Source organism: Doryrhamphus excisus, chromosome 14 (genome assembly GCF_030265055.1).
Source record: "Doryrhamphus excisus isolate RoL2022-K1 chromosome 14, RoL_Dexc_1.0, whole genome shotgun sequence".
NCBI lineage: Eukaryota > Metazoa > Chordata > Actinopteri > Syngnathiformes > Syngnathidae > Doryrhamphus > Doryrhamphus excisus.
In genome coordinates, this window is record NC_080479.1 from 8,391,373 (window position 1) to 8,413,125 (window position 21,753).

A 21,753-nucleotide genomic window follows, 5' to 3' on the forward strand; every position below is an offset into this window, starting at 1 on the left:
CTTGTCGTCCGCGTTCTCTGTGTCTCCCAGTCAGACAAGGCAAGATGGGACGTCAAATGATTGTTAATTCCTGCTGTCTTAGAAGTCTCGAGTCTTTCATTATTTGGTCCACTTCAGCCACTGTTGTGCACCACAGTCTTGTCACTTTTTTCAGCACTTGTGACTGCGGTTTCTTCTTTTTGGGTCAGTGTCTGTCCCCTCCTGTCTCTCAGCTCTAATGACATGACACACGTGTCATGCTCGGCTGCACATGCAGAGCGCGCCCCACAGAGCGGGGGCTAAACTGGGCTGAAACCGACATAAGAGGTTGTAATTTTACACTTCTGCTTTCTAATCGACAGGACACGGGAGACCAGGGACATAAGGGCTAAGTCCAGAACTTAACAAGAACCACTTGAATGCCATTTGCAGACTTAGGCTTTTTCCCATCAGAAAAAAGGTTAGGACCCTCCAACTCTCCAAATTATAATTCTTGAGTTTAGCAAGAGCAAGATTTGTAAAGCCATGCTTGGATGAGTTTGGTGTGGCGCACCAACAAGAGTGACTTTTAACCTCACACAGGGACACAAGAGTCCCACAGGACTTGGAGGCTATTCAAAAGAAGGGACAAGAAGTATAGCTGTAGTAGAACTTGGTTTAAGACAATGTTCTGTGGAAAGATGGCGACAAAAGATGCCTGATGCATCAAAAAAAATCAGGAAAGGGAAGGGGCGGGTCTTCTTTTTCCTCCTCTTGGTCACAGTGATTGCGTGAGCTGAAGAAGATGAAAAGGCCTCATTAAAGGACCCCGATTGCACTTGATCACTTTTGTCATCACGCCTTTTTTCCTGGTAATCAGGACGGCTTCCGCCTTTTGCCGCTGCTGTGGTGGATCCTGCCCCACATGAGGCATTGCAACACAACAACGCAGTCCATCCTGTTATAGTCGTGACGACAAAATGTGTAATTGAGGCGCCCACGGATTTTCTACCTTCTGACCCACCCAAGGGGGAGGCACGGCGGTCGAGTGGTTAGCACGCAGACCTCACAGCGAGGAGACTAGGGTTCAATTCCACCCTCGGCCATCTCTGTGTGGAGTTTGCATGTTCTCCCCGTGCATGCGTGGGTTTTCTCCGGGTACTCCGGTTTCCTCCCACATTCCAAAAACATGCTAGGTTAATTGGTGACTTCAAATTGTCCATAGGTATGAATGTGAGTGTGAATGGTTGTTTGTCTATATGTGCCCTGTGATTGGCTGGCCACCAGTCCAGGGTGTACCCCGCCTCTCGCCCAAAGACAGCTGGGATAGGCTCCAGCACCCCCCGCAACCCTCACGAGGAAAAAGCGGTAGAAAATGAATGACCCACTCAAGGTGTCTTCTGTTCACTTTGCGCTCATCTTCCTCGTCCCCTCAGCGTCGCTACGCTAACCAAGGGCCCTGGGCCCGGCTGCTTCCTGTCTCACAAAAGGACTCTCTGTTCGCCCGCCCTTACGTTTCCTCCACTGGCACCCCACCCCCTTCCTCAACACCCCTGTGGTACATTCCCCCCTCCCACCCCACTCCCCTGGTACATTCCTGCCGGTCCGCGGTCCTTCTGTCAGCACTGCTCGCAGACTGGAACCACTTTCCAGGGTCCAGCTTGTCAAAGTCGCCAATCCGGACTTTGGAGGGGCACTCGCTTGTGATTCCAGGACATTGCCAAAGAATCGTATGTTTGCGTGAGCTTACAAGGCCCAAGAGAGTTCCAATTTAAGTCAAGTGCAAACAAAAACATGTCCGCTACGAGCTGGCGTTTGTTTTGATTCCATGAAGTGATCACCTGCCAGTCTAAGCGAACAAGCTCAGTTCCTCTTAAGGTCTTGGCGTGCCCTTCACTCATTGCTTCTTCTGGTCACAGCTTCACAGAGCCCAATTCAGTGATGGGTAAGAAATGGACCCCCAGTTCCCACATATTCTCACACCAAAGCCGAAATGACCCACCTGACCTTCGCCTCCAACTCACTGGTCTGGCTCACATCTTGGCTCGGCATCTCTGCATGGTTTCAATACTTCACATGCCTTCATCATCAACTTCTGGAGAAACGCCCTCTCACAGCATCAAGGTGGAGTTTAAGCTTAGACAGTTGTTATCTATTCATTTGTGACATCAGAGGTCGCTGATGTATTCCCTAAATGTTCCCGAAATTTTGGAAGCACACAATTGTCCTAAAATGCCTTGCTGAAATGATGACGAGGTCTGATGAAAACCTAAACTGGCCCACCTCACTTTCTGTAACGTGTTGCCCTACCACATGCTCAGATGCCTCCCCCAGGGCAGCTGTGGATACAGATGTAGTTTACCACCATCCATGTGTGACTGAGGAATGAATGGGTACCTTGTAAAAAGGGGCTATATGAAATCAAACCTTATTATTATTTTCCATAATAAGAATGACTCTTAGTACGCTTAATTAACACTGTGGCCCCGCCCCCGTCGGTGTCTGAGTCAGTAGGTCAGTTAGAGACACTTCTGTCCGTCCGCGTAAATACCTTTTGAACCTTCTTCCCTACCTCCATCTGCTCCCTCCGCCTTCATCAATGGACCTCATTCATTCCCTCCGCCCGCCCCCTCGCACCCTCCTGTCCCTGTGCCGGTACCTTTCCACAGATGCGTCGCTCCCTCCCAGGCACCACTTTCCTAAAAGCTACAACTTTGGCCGCCTTCCATTGGGAGACAGCAGTCATCAAATGTGACACTTGCTTCAATGACTTTCACTTTCTTCTAACCCGCCTCTGTTTTTAATGATGTGCCATCTTGCGTGACGACCGCCAGTATTGCTGAATGAGGGAGGTGATGTGTGCTATGTTTAGAGCCCCCAAACTTGGCACATGAACACTGAAAAATGCCAGGGACAGAACACCGCCTCCCGAATGGGCTGGAATACTTCCGTCAGTACAATTCGACAAGTACAGTATACTGTGCACACTTGCCTACTCATCCTGAGTGTGCACATTTTCACAGTGTAGTGCTCTTACTCTTGGTGCACACTTAGTAGAAATATGTCATTGTCTTCACTCCTTCTTCTTCAATGGCCGCAAAATTCATCTTCCCCTTCTTTTTCACTTTTGGTTTTGTCTCCTTTTTTTGTTCTTCATTTGCCTTCATCTTCTTCACCTCCTCTATCTTTTCGTCTTGTATGTCTTCTACGTTGCCTTTTTCTTCTACTTCTACCGTCTTCTCTTTTTTATTTTTCCTCCTGCCATCTTTTCCACCATTTTTCTCCTCCTACATCTTTATCTTCTTTTCCCTCTTCTCCATCATTTTCACCCTCTTCTGTCTTTTTCTTCTTTTCTTTCCTATCGTTTCCTTCTTCACCTCAAGCTCTTTCTCCTACATCTTTTCTTCTTTTTCTTTTTCCTCTTCTTTTCTTTTGTCTTTTCCTTCCCATTCTTTTTCAGTTTCTCCTTTGTCTTTGTCTTATTCTCCTCCTTCGTCTTCTCCCATGCATGTCTCTTTCTTCTCCTTCTGCAACTACTTGACAGAACATTGTTGGCCTCGTTGGAAATGTCCACTGGCTTTTTTCCCCCTCCACTTCTCCACTGTACAATCATTAAAACTGAATTACTAATCAAATTTGTTATTGGCGTTTCCAGAACAAAAATAACTTGTTTTGTGAGCACTCACCATTTTGGTCGTTTTGACTACAAACGTGGGAACTGACAGCACAAGAGAAAGACATCCACTAAATATCTTCTTACAGCTAACCGTACTGCGACCCCTCACCCCCCATGTTATGTTATGAAAACCACGCCCACTTTTGGCTGCTCGCACCACTGTCTTCACCATCATTCTGCCCACCCCCCACCCCCACTATGCCTATTTGAGGTATGTGGTTTTCTGGGTGTGTCCAGTGGCCGGGTACAGAATCACTGACCCATTCTACGTCTAAATTCCTTCTCGACCTGGCGCCGCTCACCTTCTCCACTTGTGGGCTCCCCCTGTGACCCGCACGGGTGGAAAGACCACCTCGACCCCACCCTCCTCCACCGTTTCTTTCGTGATCTATTTTGGTGACCTGTGGTGTGTGTGTGTGTGTGTGTGTGTGTGTGTGTGTGCAGCCCAGCCCAGTAAAGTACAGACTTTTCAAGGAAGTCAGCAATATAACATGGCTGCTTTAGTTTAATTACAAGGTTCTAATTTTGGAACACACAGAGATAGAGCCGCCCTTGAGCTGGATTTTCTTCTCTCCCGGTCGACTGCTCCAAGTGTACTGCATCAGTTTGGGGGGGTGTTGTGGGGGTGCGGGGCGTGGTTGCACACAAGAAGATGAACCGTCATAAAAGATTTCTCCTGGAAGCACCTGTTGCTTTAGCCTGTCTGGGTCAAGGGGGGCCGTACCTTGCGTTCAGGGTGATCACGATGACGTTATTTGGCTGGCGGGGGTGGGAATTTGTCACATGATCAGTCAGCAGATTGTGTGTGTTGACTGTTACTACAGCAACAAGTTTTGCACGTCTCATGCAATTTCACAGGCCTTTTCATTCGGGATGCTAATAAGACAAAAATACAAAAACATTTTTTTTATTAAATTATTTTAGAGAAGAGTACCAAAGTGCCCACCCACCCCGGTGGAAATATGTTTGCACACCACTGGCGTGTAGGATACGTGACCAGTGGCACTTCCTGTCCCCCATCAAGGTCTGATCCAGCAGACTTCACAGACCAAAACCAAACTTTCTGTCTTTGGATAAACTCCCCCAAAATAAAACCAAGAGTGTGTTATTACTTTTACAGAGACAATGGAGTAGCCCAAGATGTGTTCAATGTAACACACTTGCTGTTTTGTTTTTTTTTTGTCCTGACAGGGTAATGGTTTGTTTTTTGCTCGTGACAACATAAAAATTCATATTTTTCTTAGTAATATGTAGGTATGAAAACCGAACAAGCTTTTTTTATACATTCCTCAAAGATAATTGCTGGATGCAGCAGCCATGATGATAGTTTAGGAGTGCAGCTGCTCCCTCTCATTCGCCATCAAAGCCTCCCCTACTGTTTCATATGGGACGCCCCTTATACCTTTTTTTTATTTTTTTGGCATTCTTGTACAGCACACTCAGCAATGACTGTGTGAATACATTTTTATTGTAACATTACAAAATGTGCTGGACAAAAAACAACTAGGATTGTATATTTTTTCTGTGGGATTTTAGGGGGTGTTCACGTTTGAGTGACCAAACATTTAAAGCAGGGGTCTCAAACACGCGGCCCGTGGGCCAAATGTGGCCCGCAGGACACTAGTTTGAGGCCCCCGCCTTGATATGAAAGTTTAATGTTAGTGCGGCCCGCGCAAGTTTGATATGGATGCTGTATGGTATCATGTACCCAGAAAAAATTATTACGTTTGATTAATGTTCATGTTAAAGGTTAAATAACTCTTAATAGTTATCCTCCCTATCCGTGTGGAAGTGGTAAGTTTTTGGCTATTTAAATTTAAAGGAAATAACTTGATGGCTACCGTTTAGGATGCTAGCTCTCTAGTTTGCGAGTTAGCATGTGTCTCAAGACCCTGCAGTTGCGCAATATGTTGTAAATAAAAAGAGTATAAATGTGACTATAGTCGTGTTTTGTCATGTCTACAGGGCTCTAATAATGCTTTGTTCATTTTAATCTGAAAAAAATAATTTGTCTACCCACCAACTATATGTGGTTTCTTACGTTTTTATTATTAGTGGAATGTTTTATCAGAGCTTTTATTGTAGAAAATCGGAACCAAAGCACTGAAAATGTTTGTATATTTTTCTGTTTTTAATAAATGCGTTTTTTGTGGGGGGGTTTGGAAAACCTGATGCGGCCCAGTCTCACCCAGACCCTAGCTCCAGTGGCCCCCAAGTAAATTGAGTTTGAGACCCCTGATTTAAAAGAAAATGCACTTTTGGGGGAATATTGCCCATCATCAACAATCCTTATGTGAGACATTAATGTGTGTTTCTCTCTCTTCTGTGCATTCTAAAAATATAAAAACAACTAAAAAGAGTCAGCTAAGAATGCACGTAATAGAACACACCCATTCCACCTTTTGGGAAAAAAAATGCGCTACATTTACATAATGTCACCTGCACATTAATAATACTGCAGTATTAGCAGTGTTGTTATCATTATTACCCTTCTTACACCCAATAACTACATTATTATGTGTGTATTACATGCAGTTTTACATGCTGTCTATTTTAATCTGTTTTTATATCTTTAGAATACACAGAAAAGAGAAATACATGACTTCATGTTTCTTAAAAGGATTGTGGATGAAAGAAAATATGTTTTAAAAAGTTTAATAATATACTTGATGGTCACTTTAGTGCGGTCTGGTTTGCGTTCACATGTGTGTTTTTTGTCAGCAAACCAAATTACGGACGGAGTGTGAACTTAGTTATGTCCATCATGTTAGACATGAGAGCAATTGTTTGTCAGGTTTATTTATCAGTAGAATGAAAACAGCTGATGTGTCGCTGCAGGTTGGAAAGGAAGTGACGTCATTGATGAGAGTACACGTGATGATGATGATGATGATGATGATGACGACGGCTTTGAACTCACCTGAGACGGGATAACACCGTGGCCACGTGGGGCGGACCAATCGGTTCAAGGCGGCACAGAAGGGGCGTGGTTTTTATGCGCGGACAGAGCTCTGATTGGTCAGCATGACGCTCACTCAACGTTCAGAGAAAAAAAATCGGTTTTCAAGAAATCAAGAAAAGGTACAAAGACACGAAATATGTAATAAGTTAATAATCATTCATTCATTTACTTTTTTAATCTCCCCTACTGTCTCCGTGTCATCATAAAGGCTCCCAAAGAGCTCGCTTACGCACGCCTCCCCTCCTGCACCACCCCCTCTCTCTCACACCCACTCTCTCTCTCTCCCCCAGTCCACGCAAACATGCACACACACACTCTCACTCTTGGTGGGAGAAAGTAAAGCGGAAAGTGAGGGAAGGGAGAGAGAGTGTGATCTTCCAGGTGTCTCTCCCCTCTTCGGCTGTCTCCATGGGGCTTTAGCGTCCCGCTGAAAGGCATTTATCCCGCAAGGCCCCCCTCTTTGGTGGCTCTCCCCCACCCCCTCTCTTCCTCGCAAGGGAAACCCACCTTTTTTTGTGTCTTGTCACCCTGCAGGAGGTTCAGTCGGGTGCCTCTCATCGGCTGGCTTTCTGGGTGGAAGACACCCTCGTACCCCCCGTCCCCAGTGTCAGCATCTGCCCAGGCAGACATACACCTAACTGCTCCACTATGGATTTTGGAACTTGCCCCTTCCGGAAGAAACGGAGACCGTGGCGCTTGGATCTCTCCTCCATCGCCTTGGCAACCGTGGTGCTCGCCGTGTGCCAGAGCACCTTGGCGCAGGCAGGTAAGACGTACTTCCGTCCTAATTGCTGATTGAGTGCGCGTCATTTATGGGATAACTGCAGGAAAATATTCCTGACTTTTTCACTTTTTTTTTAATTGAGTCGAGGAACGTGTCCGATAATGGAATAAAGAGAGGCAGTTAATTAATTAATTATCTAATTGGTCCTTAAAGATAGTACGTCACGTTAATCCTTAGGCAGGTAGCCTAAGGATTAGATGAGTTGAATGATGTTTACTTAAAATATGAAATATGAAATATAACAACTTTGTTGTGTATCGGCCGTGCGCGCGCGCGTGCGTGCGTGCGCCAACATGGAGTCCAGCCTGAGCACCAGAGCACCCATTGGTGCCTCCTGGCGTGCTGGCTTCGTTGGGTCAGATGGAGTATAACACGTGGACGCGCATACGCGCACTTGCGGGTGGCAGCAAAGACGTCTAATTTAGGACAATGTCTCCTTGTGACGTAGCTGCCCCCCCCCTCCCTGCGTCCCTCTGGTGTGTACTTTGGAGGTTGCAGCATATGAATGCCTTCCTATGGGTATGAGTGTGTGTGTGTGTGTGTGTGTGTGTACTTGTGTTTACGCACGCTTCCGTGTGTGTGAATACGCCTCTGTGCACTAGAAGTTTGTTTGATAATGGCAGAATAACTACGACGTTCACGCCCCCACTCCCCCCCCCCCCCCTCACACACACACACACACCTTTTGTAAGCTACCTGTGCTGTGACGCGGGTCGGGAACGGCCCTGCCCCAGTCGGTGCAGGAGCGACTTTTCGGGAGGAGCGAGGTCAGATGAAATGCAGGAGGAGGAAAGCATGAAAGCCAGGTTTTGTTCAGAGGCGAAAGCCCATGTTTTCTTGACATGGATGTTCCTCAAGTCCACTTTTGAGCAGCAGAGGCCTCCTCAAAGGCGCCCTGTGTCTTCCCGGATAAATACAACATGGCCGCCACTGAATGGAACTTCTGTGAGCACCTAGAGGACCCCCTGGGCCGGTCACGTGACTGAGAAAATATGAAGGTTCTCCACGCCTCCTAGCACTCCTCGTACTGCATTAGCAGCCAGTGCTAACTGACACAAGTACATTTGAGCCCCGTCCCACGCTCTGTCTGCTTACGGTTTTGCGCGTAAACGAGCTAGGCGTAGCTCCCGTGGGGACGGCGTCCAAGCGTGCCAGCACCATAATGACAGGTCGCGGTCTGGTGGAGGAAGCTATTCCTGCTCACTGTTATTTGGGAGTCGGTGCAGGAGGCCAGCTGTGCTTTTTCATATAATGTCCGTGCACGTCATCTCCTTTTCCAGACACGGACACACCGGCGCACTCTGGAAATAAATGTTGACTTCAGCAGGATGCTAATACAACCCTTAGCGAGAGAGGAAGCTTATGTGTGATTGAATATGTATTTGAAGCACCATCATGTATAGATTCATAGCATTTTGCTACCAAGTAAAGATTTGGACGGCTTTTATTCCGCTTTTGACGAATCCCAGCGTTGAAGGAGAAGGTCTGATGAGGGTGGTGTGGCGGGGACACATGCGCGGCAAATGAGCAATGGATGCGCGTTGAGCACCAAGTCAGCCCAAGGCAGGCGAGAGATGAAAAGAGGGACAAGTAATCTGTTACACAATTTCGTGGCCATTATGAATGAATCCATGACACAACACCTGAAAATGAACCCAAAGATTTTGCCGCCCTTGTGTCTTTTCCTTGTCTCCCACCTCCATAGAACAACGGCATGAACGGAGTGAGCCCATTTGTCAGTCACACAGTCTCTTTGTCTCAGTGGGTGGAGGCGGGGCCGCCGGCATACACAAAGAGTGCAGGGGAGTGTAACGTGGTAGAACCGAAATGAGTAGATTGCAATATCTTGCCATATTTTTTTCATTAGAAAAAATAACTTAAATTATATTTAAGTTATTTCAATCACAGGGCACATATAGACAAACAACCATTCACACTCACATTCATACCTATGGACAATTTGGAGTCACCAATTCACCTAGCATGTTTTTGGAATGTGGGAGAAACGAGATAGAAAGTCGAAGTCAAAATTACGAAATAGAAAGTCGAAATTACAAGATAAAAAGTCAAAATTACAAGATAGAAAGTCAAAATTAGGAGATAGAAAGTAAAAATTACGAGCTAGAAAGTCGAAATTACGAGATAGAAAGTCAAAGTTACAGGACAGAAATTTGAAATTACGAGATAAAAAGTCAAAATTATGAGAAGTCAAAATTACGAGATAAAAAGTCAAAATTACGAGATAAAAAGTCAAAATTACGAGATAGAAAGTCAAAATTACGAGACAGAAATTTGAAATTACGAGATAAAAAGTCAAAATTATGAGATAAGTCAAAATTCCGAGATAAGAAAGTCGAATTTACGAGATAGAAAGTCGAAATTACGAGAGTAAAAGTCAAAGTTACGAGATAAAAAGTCGACGTTACGAAACTGTATGTTTCTTAAAAGTAATGTTAAAATCGTACAGCTGTTGCCTTTTGAGGCAGAGGCTGTGGGTTTCTCCATTCATGCCGTTGTTCTATGGAACAAACGTGGCAAACAGGCTGAAAAGCAAAGGATGTCAACTCTCTTCCTGCTTGTTTGGAGGCGGGAGATGAGGAAAACAAACACACATGCAAATGGCGATACGTTGATTAAAATTATACAGTTCATTTTCATTTATTGTGTGATTAATTAATTCATTAATTATCGTCCCAGTCGCTTAATCTAACAAGATCCTAGTTTATTATATTTATTATTTATTATTTATTATTTATTATTTATTATTTATTATTTATTATTTATTATTTATTATTTATTATTTATTATTTATTATTTATTATTTATTATTTATTATTTATTATTTATTATTTATTATTTATTATTTATTATTTATTATTTATTATTTATATTATATATTATTTTTATGTATTTATTTTTAGTATATTATGTTACTAGTGTTTTTTCATCCCTGTAATTCCACCTTACACCACAGGAGGCAGCATTGAGATGTATGTCTCATGGGTCCAATTAGCAAGGAACAATTTTATTCTTTCAGTCCCCATAAATGTTGTTGGAATGTAAATTGCCATTTAACAAAAGGAAAGGAGGCGCTAACTTGTAGTCCAAGCTATAAAAAAAACGGCTGTGTGTTTAGGAGGGTGTTTTTCGGCCTTTGGCATGAATTGTTTTGTTGAATTGTTGAATTGTCATCAAAGTGGGTCACTAAAGTCACGGTTTCCTTCGGAGCGTTCAGTGGAATTATTTTCACTAAAAGACGCTTTCTGGGCTGTGGTCACGGTTGGTTTGTGTGTCCTGGTGCAGACCTGCAGGTTCCACTCAGGCATTGCGGTGTTAGCGTCCAACCCTTGGTTCCAAAATGGGACTGCGGCCTCAATGCTCTGAACCGCACGAGACACTAACACACACACACACAGTGTGGCTGGTGCAAAAACTTGACTGCTTGACACTCAATTTCTTATCGTTTTTGTCAACGTGGCGCCATTTGCGTGGTGCGTGGTCTCAGCTCCCAGCTAAGCATTCTTTTTGCTCAATTTCCAGCCTTTTTGCGGGTCAGATTGCTGGTTATCTAAAACATCATGTTTTTTCTTTCTAAGATCATTTCCTACCCCGAGTGTACATAAAGTACGTCTGAACGTGAGTTCCAACCGCCACTTCATGGTCGCACTTATGTGGTCGCTCACAGCCGCTTATTAAAGAAGAGATGCGAGGACTTGTACCACAAAAAAGTCTTTCAGGCTGGCTTCTTGTGGGGGGGGGGCAGCAACAAGCCTTTAATGTGCTCCTCCAGCCCGGCAGCCATCTTCTTGTACCCTCCCGAGATACCTGTCGCCTCTGTGTCTTCCAGACGTCTACGTGTTTGTGCGTGGGTATGCGTGTGTATACGTGCGTGTGCATGTGTCGTCCTCTCTGACAATGCGGCGGTTGTGCGGAGGTGAGAGGTGAGAGGTCAGCGTGTCAGCTGGAGTGTGCGTCTGGTATTTGACACAGCGGTACCACTAGAGGGAGGGGTGCGTGCACACACTCACCCACGCACTGTATACTCCGTTTAAGGATTTTTATCGTTTTTTTTGTAAAGTAGTGGTCCACGATAATTATCTGCCCAAGTATGACATCATACCAAGAAATCCGATTTAAAAAATAAATAAAATTAAATAAAAAAAAAAACACTGTGCTGTGCAGGTGAGCGAATCAAGCTCTGCTTTTTTCTCCTACCTGTTGTAAGACGTCTTGCACGCTGGTTGTACCAAATGAGAGGGGAACCACTTGAAACGCCACCGTGGTGTTTGAAAACTGCAAAACGTTTACGTAGCGCCACAACGGCTGCTCGGAGCGTGTGCCCGAATACAGTGCACCTTGCTGGGCCATTCCAGGTGGCTCCCTCCCCCCTCCGCTCTATACTCTGGTTCTCCTGATAGTAGTAATGCGGTAGTAGTAACATCATGATATTTAATGAGGACAAATCAACAGGTACACTTTGTCAAATCCTAAATTGAAATGGAACATTATCGGTATTGGTTTGAAATAAAAGATATCATCATCTGTAATAAAAGTATTCAAAGAGAAATACATATTTTTGAGCTTAGTGGTGACACAAGCTTTTAAGGTCAGCAAATGTGTCATGTTGTGCTTTGTGTGTCGGATAGTCCCAGTGGACCTCATAAACGTCACTCTTTTTTTCCGCAATTATGAAGCATAGCAGCATATCATAGCATAATATTAGTTATTAGTTATAAGAATAGTTATTGTAGTATTCAGGGGCGTCACTAGGTTCTGAAGACAGGAGACAGGATATGAATGAATGTAGTAGACATTCAAAAAAATTCCCAAAAACAAATAAGGAACAAGAACAGGGATATAACTTTCCCACTTTTCTCACAGTAGAGATACTCAATTGTTTTAGGCCACCATTAAATTTACACAAGTACACACAATCTACACTGCTAAACCGCTGCTCAAGCTCAGTGATCAATTATATCATAATCATTCATTCATTCATTTTCTACCGCTTTTTCCTCACAAGCGTCGCGGGGGGTGCTGGAGCTGGAGCCTATCCCAGCTGTCTTGGGGCGAGAGGCGGGGTACAGCCTGGACTGGTCGCCAGCCAATCACAGGGCACATATAGACAAACAACCATTCACACTCACATTCATACCTATGGACAATTTGGAGTGGCCAATTAACCTAGCATGTTTTTGGAATGTGGGAGGAAACCGGAGTACCCGGAGAAAACCCACGCATGCACGGGGAGAACATGCAAACTCCACACAGAGATGGCCGAGGGTTGGAATTGAACCCTGGTCTCCTAGCTGTGAGGTCTGCGCGCGAACCACTCGACCGCTGGGCCGCCAATTATATCATAATCATTATTATATTGTTAATTAGCCTATTATTATTACTATCATCATTATTCTTCTTCTGATTATTACTACTACTAGTAGTAGTAGGCTAGTATTAGCCTGCTTTTGCCGTATTATATGAAATTTGTTAGATATTTTTTTTGTAAAAAAATAAAAATCAATGGGATGCCACCTGGAGGAGGGAGGCTGAAGCCCCCCTAAAATAGGCGTAATGGTACTATTATTATACTGTGTCATTTGTGCAGAAGACAGGTGATTTTATTTGGATTACATTCAAACTAGGTGAGGTCGGAAAATTTTTTAACATGGGCCGAAAATGGTGTCTCTTTGTCTTTTCATCAAGTTATGCCTCTTTTCCCTCATGTCATTCAAAAACACTGAGTGTTGAGTTTGTGCCGTTTGTAACCTAATAAACGAATCACACACACAATAAACAAGGTCATTACTGACCCAAATGTGTTCAACCAGTGATGTTTATCAGGTAGCAAAACTACTTTAAGCAGCTGTGACTACTCCAAAGCGTGTGTGTGTGTGTGTGTGGGTGGATGGACGCCTACTTCCTGTCTAATTAGCCACGTGCTAATCGTCCATCTGCGAGCGCTTATGACGCAGAGGACAGAAAGCAGAGACCGTTGTCCGCTTTGGTCTTTGCACCCCAGCGCGGGCGTACCCCGGCATGTTGTTTTAGCGGGCGTGATGGCGGTCCTGCGGGCAGGAAAGGCTTTGCCGCACGTGACCTTCAAACACAGCGTCGCATTGTATTGGCGCTACAGGTGGCGGGGGGGTGCAGGCTGCAATCCGATCCTGTACCCTACCATCACACAACACACACACACACATTCTGTCTGATTGCTGTGGCGTTTGGAATGCGCACAAAGACTTTTTCAAGCTCCTCAGATGATGTCATGCTTTTCAGGAAGCTGAGACGTTTAGTATCCCTTTCTCTGTCCGTGGTGACTTCAACATGTGGACGCCGTGGCATTCGTTGTCATATGTTGCTTTTAACTGTGGGCGAGAGGCGGGGTACACCCAGGACTGGTGGCCAGCCAATCACAGGGCACATATAGACAAACAACCATTCACACTCACATTCATACCTATGGACAATTTGGAGTGGCCAATTAACCTAGCATGTTTTTGGAATGTGGGAGGATACCGGAGTACCTGGAGAACATGCAAACTCCACACAGAGATGGCCGAGGGTGGAATTGAACCCTGGGTCCTAGCTGTGAGGTCTGCGCGCTAACCACTCGACCTCCGTGCCGCCCTCACCTGGACTTGATTATTTTTATATTTGTTTTTTTGGATGCTAGTTAAGTGAGAAGATGAAGGAACCTCGCCATGTGAAAGTGGACATTGGGTGTTTGATGCTACAGTGTGTGTGTGTGTGTGTGTGTGTGTGTGCAACAGTGCAACGGCTGTAGGCCCGTCAAGGGTCGCTTGTTTCAAACGGTGAACCACCGCGAGCATAATCATCACACTGACTCTTACTGTACCTGCCACACGCGCGATACGCCATGCCCATCGCTTGGCCGGCGGCCCGCCCGGCCCCTCTGAATGCCACCATTGTCCACCTGCCTCCTAACCTGTGTCGGTGTAGCATTTAAGATGACTGGCCCGTGCACGTCTGACCAGCAAGGTGATATAATAGGTAGAGCTGTCACATGATTCCAAATTAATCACAGAATTAATCACCATTTGCAACTATGTATGAAATTTGAGGCGAACTGGTTCGACAGCTAGCTTGCGGCCGTCTGGAGTCCCTTCAGCATTACAGTAAAGCATGTAAACAATGAATTATAGCAGGGGTCTCAAACTCAATTTACCTGGGGGCCACTGGAGCTAGGGTCTGGGCAAGGCTGGGCCGCATCAGGTTTTTCAAAAAAAAAAAAAAAACGCATTTATTAAAAACAGAAAAATATACAAACTTTTTCAGTGCTTTGATTCCGATTTTCTACAATAAAAGCTCTGATAAAACATTCCACTGTTCTCAAATATCTTACTTTTTATTTTTCTGCACAAAATAAGATGAAAAATAAATAAACAAATCAAGAATAAAGAAAATCAATCAATCAGTAATAAATAAATATAATAATAATAATAAAACAGCAAATAATAAAAACTTAAGAAACCACATATAGTTGGTGGGTAGACAAATTATTTTTTTCAGATTAAAATGAACAAAGAATTATTAGAGCCCTGTAGACATGACAAAACACGACTATAGTCACATTTATACTCTTTTTATTTACAACATGTTGCGCAACTGCAGGGTCTTGAGACACATGCTAACTCGCAAACTAGAGAGCTAGCGACCTAAACGGTAGCCTTCAAGTTATTTCCTTTAAACTTAAATAGCCAAAAACTTACCACTTCCACACGGATAGGGAGGATAACTATTAACAGTTATTTAACCTTTAACATGAACATTAATCAAACGTAATAATTTTTTCTGGGTACATGATACCATACAGCATCCATATCAAACTTGCGCGGGCCGCACTAACATTAAACTTTCATATCAAGGCGGGGGCCTCAAACTAGTGTCCTGTGGGCCACATTTGGCCCGCGGGCCGCGTGTTTGAGACCCCTGAATTATCATGTAAAAGTTACTTCTAAAGAGCTCTAGTAATGTTAAAACCCATATTTAGAAAGTCACGGACAGGTTTTCTTTTTTCTAACTACAAAAATATTCACTTTATTAGCATTGAAACCTAAGTTGCCAGTCAGGTCTAGAACCAATTAACCGGCCTTCATAAAGGAGGGACGACATACTTAAGTGCATCAAATTGTACCTCTGCTGTAAAAGTTACGTTAATGATCTCCACTTAATGTTTTTCTTTGTACATAATAAATACATTGTTGGGATTTTCGGAGTGGGCTGCACGGCGGACGAGTGGTTAGCGCGCACACCTCACAGCGAGGAGACAAGTGTTCAATTCCACACTCGGCCATCTCTATGTGGAGTTTGCATGTTCTCCCCGTGCATGCGTGGGTTTTCTCCGGGTACTCCGGTTTCCTCCCACATTCCAAAAACATGCTAGGTTAATTGGCCACTCCAAATTGTCCATAGGTATGAATGTGAGTGTGAATGGTTGTTTGTCTCTATGTGCCCTGTGATTGGCTGGCCACCAGTCCAGAGTGTACCCCGCCTCTCGCCCAAAGACAGCTGGGATAGGCTCCAGCGACCCTTGTGAGGATAAGCGGTAGAAAATGAATGAATGAATCAACTCCTATACCTACTAAATTAGAAAGCGTTTTTCCACTGTCGTCAGGAAGTAGTTTGCAACTGTGACCAATCACTGCGACGTGGCCGTGCCCGGGGGCGGGCCATGAGTGGTATAAAAAAAAAAAGAACATATACATTTTTATATTTCATTCATTCATTTTCTACCGCTTTTCCTCACGAGGGTCGCGGGGGTGCTGGAGCCTATCCCAGCTGTCTTCGGGCGAGAGGCGGGGTACACCCTGGACTGGTGGCCAGCCAATCACAGGGCACATATAGACAAACAACCATTCACACTCACATTCATACCTATGGACAATTTGGAGTCGCCAATTAACCTAGCATGTTTTTGGAATGTGGGAGGAAACCGGAGTACCCGGAGAAAACCCACGCATGCACGGGGAGAACACGCAAACTCCACACAGAGATGGCCGAGGGTGGAATTGAACCCTGGTCTCCTAGCTGTGAGGTCTGCGCGCTAACCACTAGTCTACCGTGCCGCCATTTTTATATTTTATATTTAAAAAATAATGTAAACCTCTGCCTTTTTCCTTATTAGATTACAACTTTCTTTTTTTCAAGATTACAACCTCTTGCCCGAAGACAGCTGGGATAGGCTCCAGCACCCCCACGACCCTCAAGAGGAAGCATTGATTAAATGAATAGTAGTAGAAAATAGTAGAAAATGAATGAATTAATGAATGATTTTCGGAGTGTCCATGATTGTCTCTTTCCGAGGAGGACTAAAACGTATGAGTTGGAGATACTACGTATATGATGTTGGAATTGCTCTGCTATTTGTGTGCAATAAATGAATTAACCCGATTAACACACTATTTTTGACATGTCTAGTAATGACATCATGGGATTGTCTGCCTCCTCAGACCCAGTGGACGTTCTGCGGGCCCTGCAGGTTCCCTCTCTTCCCGAAGGCGTGAAGAAAGTCCCGGGCTTCTGCACATCCCGGCGCTTCGGCAGCCCCGACCACGCCTACCGCATCACTAAGAAGGCCCAGATCTCCGCCCCCACCAAGCAGCTCTTCTCAGGTAAGGGCCTCACGTGGACGCCTCTCGCATTTATAGTGAAAATCCCCTCGTGCGACACCCTGCAATCTTCATGTTTGCACATGGAGTATAATTATGTGTTGTCTCGCATTGCATCTCAAGTGAGCAGACGGAAGCGAAAGTAGCATTTTTGTGGCTTTTTGGCTGTGATTAAACTGTTTGAATCGACACCCCGGCTGGCTCCCATGATCCTTTGCTGATTTCTATCCTTCTTCTTCTTTAAAATAATATGCTAATAATGTGAGGGTGAGGAGCTCAGTCATTCGGGAGGGGCTCAGAGTAGAGCCGCTTCTCCTTCACATCGAGAGGAGTCAGTTGAGGTGGCTCGGGCATCGAGTCCGGATGCCTCCCGGACGCCTCCCTGGTGAGGTGTTCCGGGCATGCCCAGCCGGGAAAAGGCAGACCTAGGACACGTTGGAGGGATTATGTCTCACAGCTGGCCTGGGAACGCCTTCCCGGTGGAGCTGGAGGAGGTGGCCGGGGACCAGAAAGTCTGGGCTTCCCTACTAAGACTGCTGCCCCCGCGACCCGGACCCGGATAAGCGGAGGAAAATGGATGGATGGATGCAAGCGCATAATATAGGACAAATGTTTTTCCATCTTTTTTCATCTGCAGGTCGTTTTCCGGAGAACTTCTCCATCATGGCTCTGGTGAAGGCACATGCGGGCCTCCAGGCCTTCCTGCTGTCCATCTACAGCGAGCAGGGCGTCCAGCAGCTGGGCATCGAGCTCGGACGCTCGCCAGTTTTCCTGTACGAGGACCAGAACGGAAAGCCCGCCCCCGAGGACTACCCCCTCTTCAAAGGCGTCAACCTGGCTGATGGCAAGTCAGTAACAAGCGACCCACCTCGGCCATGTTGTGTGGAATTAAACTTCTTCTTGTACGTGTTGTTACTTGATGTTTTGTCCCGCATTTATTGGCCCCGTGGCTTTGTCCCCCCTCCTCCAGGTGGCATCGCATCGCCTTCTCAGTGTCCAAGAAGAACGTGACGCTGCTGCTGGACTGCAAGAAGCGGATGACCCGCCCTCTGCCCCGCGGCAACAACGCCGAGGTCGACACCAACGGCATCACTGTGTTTGGCGCCCGTCTGCTGGACGAGGAGGTGTTCCAGGTGAGGTGCTCGCCAGGTCCAAACCGGGTCCCCCCCCTCCCACCGGGGCTGAGCTTTGACCTCTTTTGTCTTCCTTCCCACTCAGGGCGACATTCAGCAGCTACTGATCGCCTCCAACGCTCAGGCCGCCTATGACTTCTGTGAACACTACAGCCCCGACTGCGACTCCGCCCCCAAGACCCAGGCCCAGGACCCCAACACATACGTGAGTAGCAGCACCACAACCGCATGTGTAACTTCAAATATGTCCTGCCGGGTTCCAGAACTTCAAACCTAGTTCTCCTGAACGGGATCTGTTATGATCACTTAGTAGTTAAGATGAAGGTCATAGATGAAAGGCCATTCAGGAAAGTCCACCTCAGGCTCCGACAGGTCATCAAAAAGTTGTTTCCCATATCGACTACCGTTACCTCGAACTTCCTTCCGATCCGTGTATCTTTCCACTTTCCTGCTCCGTCTGTTGGGGCGTCCGAGCCAACACTTCTACGGCGCATCACATGACGCGTTCTCAATTTGCCTCAGCGGGTTCTTTGGCTCGATTGGACAGCTAGGAAAGAGGATGACTCAAGGCCGAAGTGGATTGCATCATGAAGATGGCTGAAGGCGGAGCCTCTTTGCTTACCGAGACTGGGTGTGCGCCTCCTCACGCTTTTTCATCCCAGGCAACAAAAAGGACGCCTGATGGATGAGCCTTTTTTCTCGTTTCTCGTTTCATCATTTGCGTCTTTTTGTTCTTCCTCTTCTCCTGCTCCACCCTCGCCTCACCGCAAATATCCCCCATCATGAATTTTTTACCTCCCGTACCCTACAAGCTCCCTTCTTAGTACCTTGATGATGAGTAGGACGGATGTGTCTTCATTGGAGGAAAGGAAATGAGGACGCCTGTTAGAAAGTACAAAAGTGTGAGTTTAGCCGGCTGAGGTTCACACTTCATCATCATGACGCCATTGCCCTTTCCTCACTCTGTAACACAGGGGTGGACACTTTTTTTGCAATATACTGCGGGACAAAAGTGGGCCGCGGGCTTCCCTTTGGACACCCCTGACGTAACACCACTAATCCGTTGTGGCTTGTTGACGTTTACATGATGTCATGTGTGTGTGTGTGTACATGTGACCACATGGCTGGCTTGTTGTGGCGGGGGCACCGGGCGTGGCCAAACTGGGCGGGGCTAAATTGTTTTCCACACTTCACAGACGTCAAGATGAATGCTCCTGTTGTGTTTGTGGGATTCCGTTTAGTTTGGTTGTCTTTGTGAGTCACTGGCGAGGTCTTCAAACATTCATTCATTTTCTACCGCTTTTTCCTTGCTTTTGCTGGAGCCTATCCCAGCTGTCTTCGGGTGAGAGGCTGGTGGCCAGCCAATCACAGGGCACATATAGACAAACAACCATTCACACTCACATTCATACCTATGGACAATTTGGAGTGGCCAATTAACCTAGCATGTTTTTGGAATGTGGGAGGAAACCGGAGTACCCGGAGAAAACCCACACATGGGTGATGCCCGAGGGTGGAATTGAACCCTGGTCTGCGCACTAACCACTAGACCGCCGTGCCGCCCGTCTTCACACATTTGGATCTAAGTCAGGTCAGGGGTCGAACACTCAATCTGTGTGACCCTGGCCCCCATCAAGTATTCCAAAAAGGGTTTGATTTTTTTTTCAAAACAGAACCAATAACGTTCTGCTTTTCAAGACCGATATGGCACCGATACATTTTTTTGCTAATTTTTGCTAATTAGAATTAACTGTAGTTTGTGCATACTGGAGGTTAGGAGGACTGGAACAAACCCCCCCCCCCCAAAAAAAGTGCACTTTTTCTTCTCCACCGTGTAGGTCTGCATTGTTTGCACGTTCAAATATTTTGCGCCATTGTTTTGTCACTGTACATGTTTCCATCATGTGGGGTTTTGCGTGTGTGCGCATATGTTCATGTGTATGTGTCACGTGTGTTTTCTCCGTAACAGCCATGCCCTCAATGCCTCCGCCGAACAACCGGCTCGGTTCTGATTAGACCAACGAGGCCGCTTTGTTGTTTCATATTGAGAATGGCATTACTGGAGAGATCAGTCCCAGGGCTCAATGACGTGAAATTTGGCCTTATTGGCCTCATGTGGTCTTGATTGGTTTTGTAGTCCTCCACTGTATCCAGTAATGCCTGTGCAGTCTCAGTAAATCATCCAAGCCTTTGCCATCTGTATGTCATTGTTTCTCTTGTCTTTCTCTCTCCTTCTGTCCCCCCCTCCCAACCCTGCGCACAACCTTCTTCTCTTGTCTTTGCCACCTCGCTCTTACACATCCAACACCTCAACCCAACAAAAAAAAACTGGGATATTAGAAGATGGACGGTAAAGCAGCCCCCACCAAATCCACCCCCGTCAAAGCCAAGCCCACCCCGCCCAAACCGGCCAAGGGCGGAACGTTCAAAGTAGTCAAGACTCCGATGCCCGGCAAAGCTCTCAAGTCTTCCACAGCCAAGCCGTCCAAAGCCAAGCCCACCGCCGCCTCCATCTTTTTGTCCAAGATCAAGACCACGTCAACCGTGAAAGTGAAGACCACCGCCGCCTCGGCTAAGAACGGCAAAGTGGCTGCCGACAAGAAGGTCAATGGAAAAACTGTTGTGGTAAAAACTGCTAAAAACGGTAAAGCTACCGGTGAGGCCAAGGCCAATGGCGGCGGCAAGGCTGTCGTAGAGAAGAAGGCCTACAGTAACTCAAAGTCTTCAGCTGAGAAGAAAGTCATCAGCAAGGCGACGTCCAAAGTGGGCGGAAATGGGTTGACGACCATTGAGGGGAAAGAATCTAAGGTCAAAGTTTCAGGCAGAGCTGAGAACAAGGTCAGCAGTGAGGCTAAAGCTAATAGCAACGGCAAAGTGACTGTGGTGGAAAAGAAAGGTCAGTCAAAAATTGAAACCACTACGAAAGCGAAGACTGTCACCGTAAAAGTGGAGAAGACTACAATGAGCACGGCAACCACCGCTTCCAAATTGGAAGCTACCAAGGCTCCCAAGGCCACAAAAGCAGCAAAACCAGAACCAACAAAAGCAGCCAAAACTGTGGTGGAAAAGGTCAAAGTCAAAACGGTGGTCTCCAAAGTGCCCTTAGTCAAGGCCACGGCAAGCAAAGCAGTGAAGACTATTGTGGAGAAGGTGCCTTTCGCCAAAAAGGTGCTCACAACATCAGCTCCTGTCCGACCCACTCCACCGAGGCCCACCAAGTCCAAGGTTGTGCTGGACATGAACATCAAATCCCACCACAAACCTTTCCCCCCTTTCGGCAAGACAGCGCTAAGCGGAACAGCCGTTCCCACCAAGAAATATGACAACGGTTACCAACAGGTACGACGCTCAGTCGGGTCGGAATGTTCCATCCGCGCCGTCCCGACGTCAGGTTCTTACTTCCACCATGGCTTGCCAGTGGTGGACAGTCGGACCTTCAGGATGGTCTGTGTTTCTATATCATATGATCGTCATCACGCGGCCCCTCCTGTGCATATGATATGACACCACGTGCACACTGAAGCATGGCTAACTGTGCACGTTCCTTCACTACACACACGCTTACCTTCAAGCTGGACCTCAGATGAATGTGGCATGGATTGGGGGCGGAA

General features: G+C 46.1%; 1 protein-coding gene across 1 annotated transcript in view; it reads left to right on the forward strand.

Moving 5' to 3' along the window:
* The first annotated feature begins 6,488 nt into the window (after positions 1-6,488).
* col11a2 (collagen, type XI, alpha 2) overlaps positions 6,489-21,753 on the forward strand; it is a 32,429-nt gene continuing 17,164 nt past the window's right edge. The window contains exons 1-7 of the mRNA XM_058047299.1: positions 6,489-6,715; positions 7,131-7,362; positions 16,851-17,012; positions 17,647-17,857; positions 17,980-18,142; positions 18,228-18,347; positions 20,483-21,481. Coding sequence (XP_057903282.1) covers positions 6,659-6,715; positions 7,131-7,362; positions 16,851-17,012; positions 17,647-17,857; positions 17,980-18,142; positions 18,228-18,347; positions 20,483-21,481 — 1,944 coding nt within the window. The 5' untranslated portion in view covers positions 6,489-6,658. The remainder of the gene's footprint in view (positions 6,716-7,130; positions 7,363-16,850; positions 17,013-17,646; positions 17,858-17,979; positions 18,143-18,227; positions 18,348-20,482; positions 21,482-21,753) is intronic.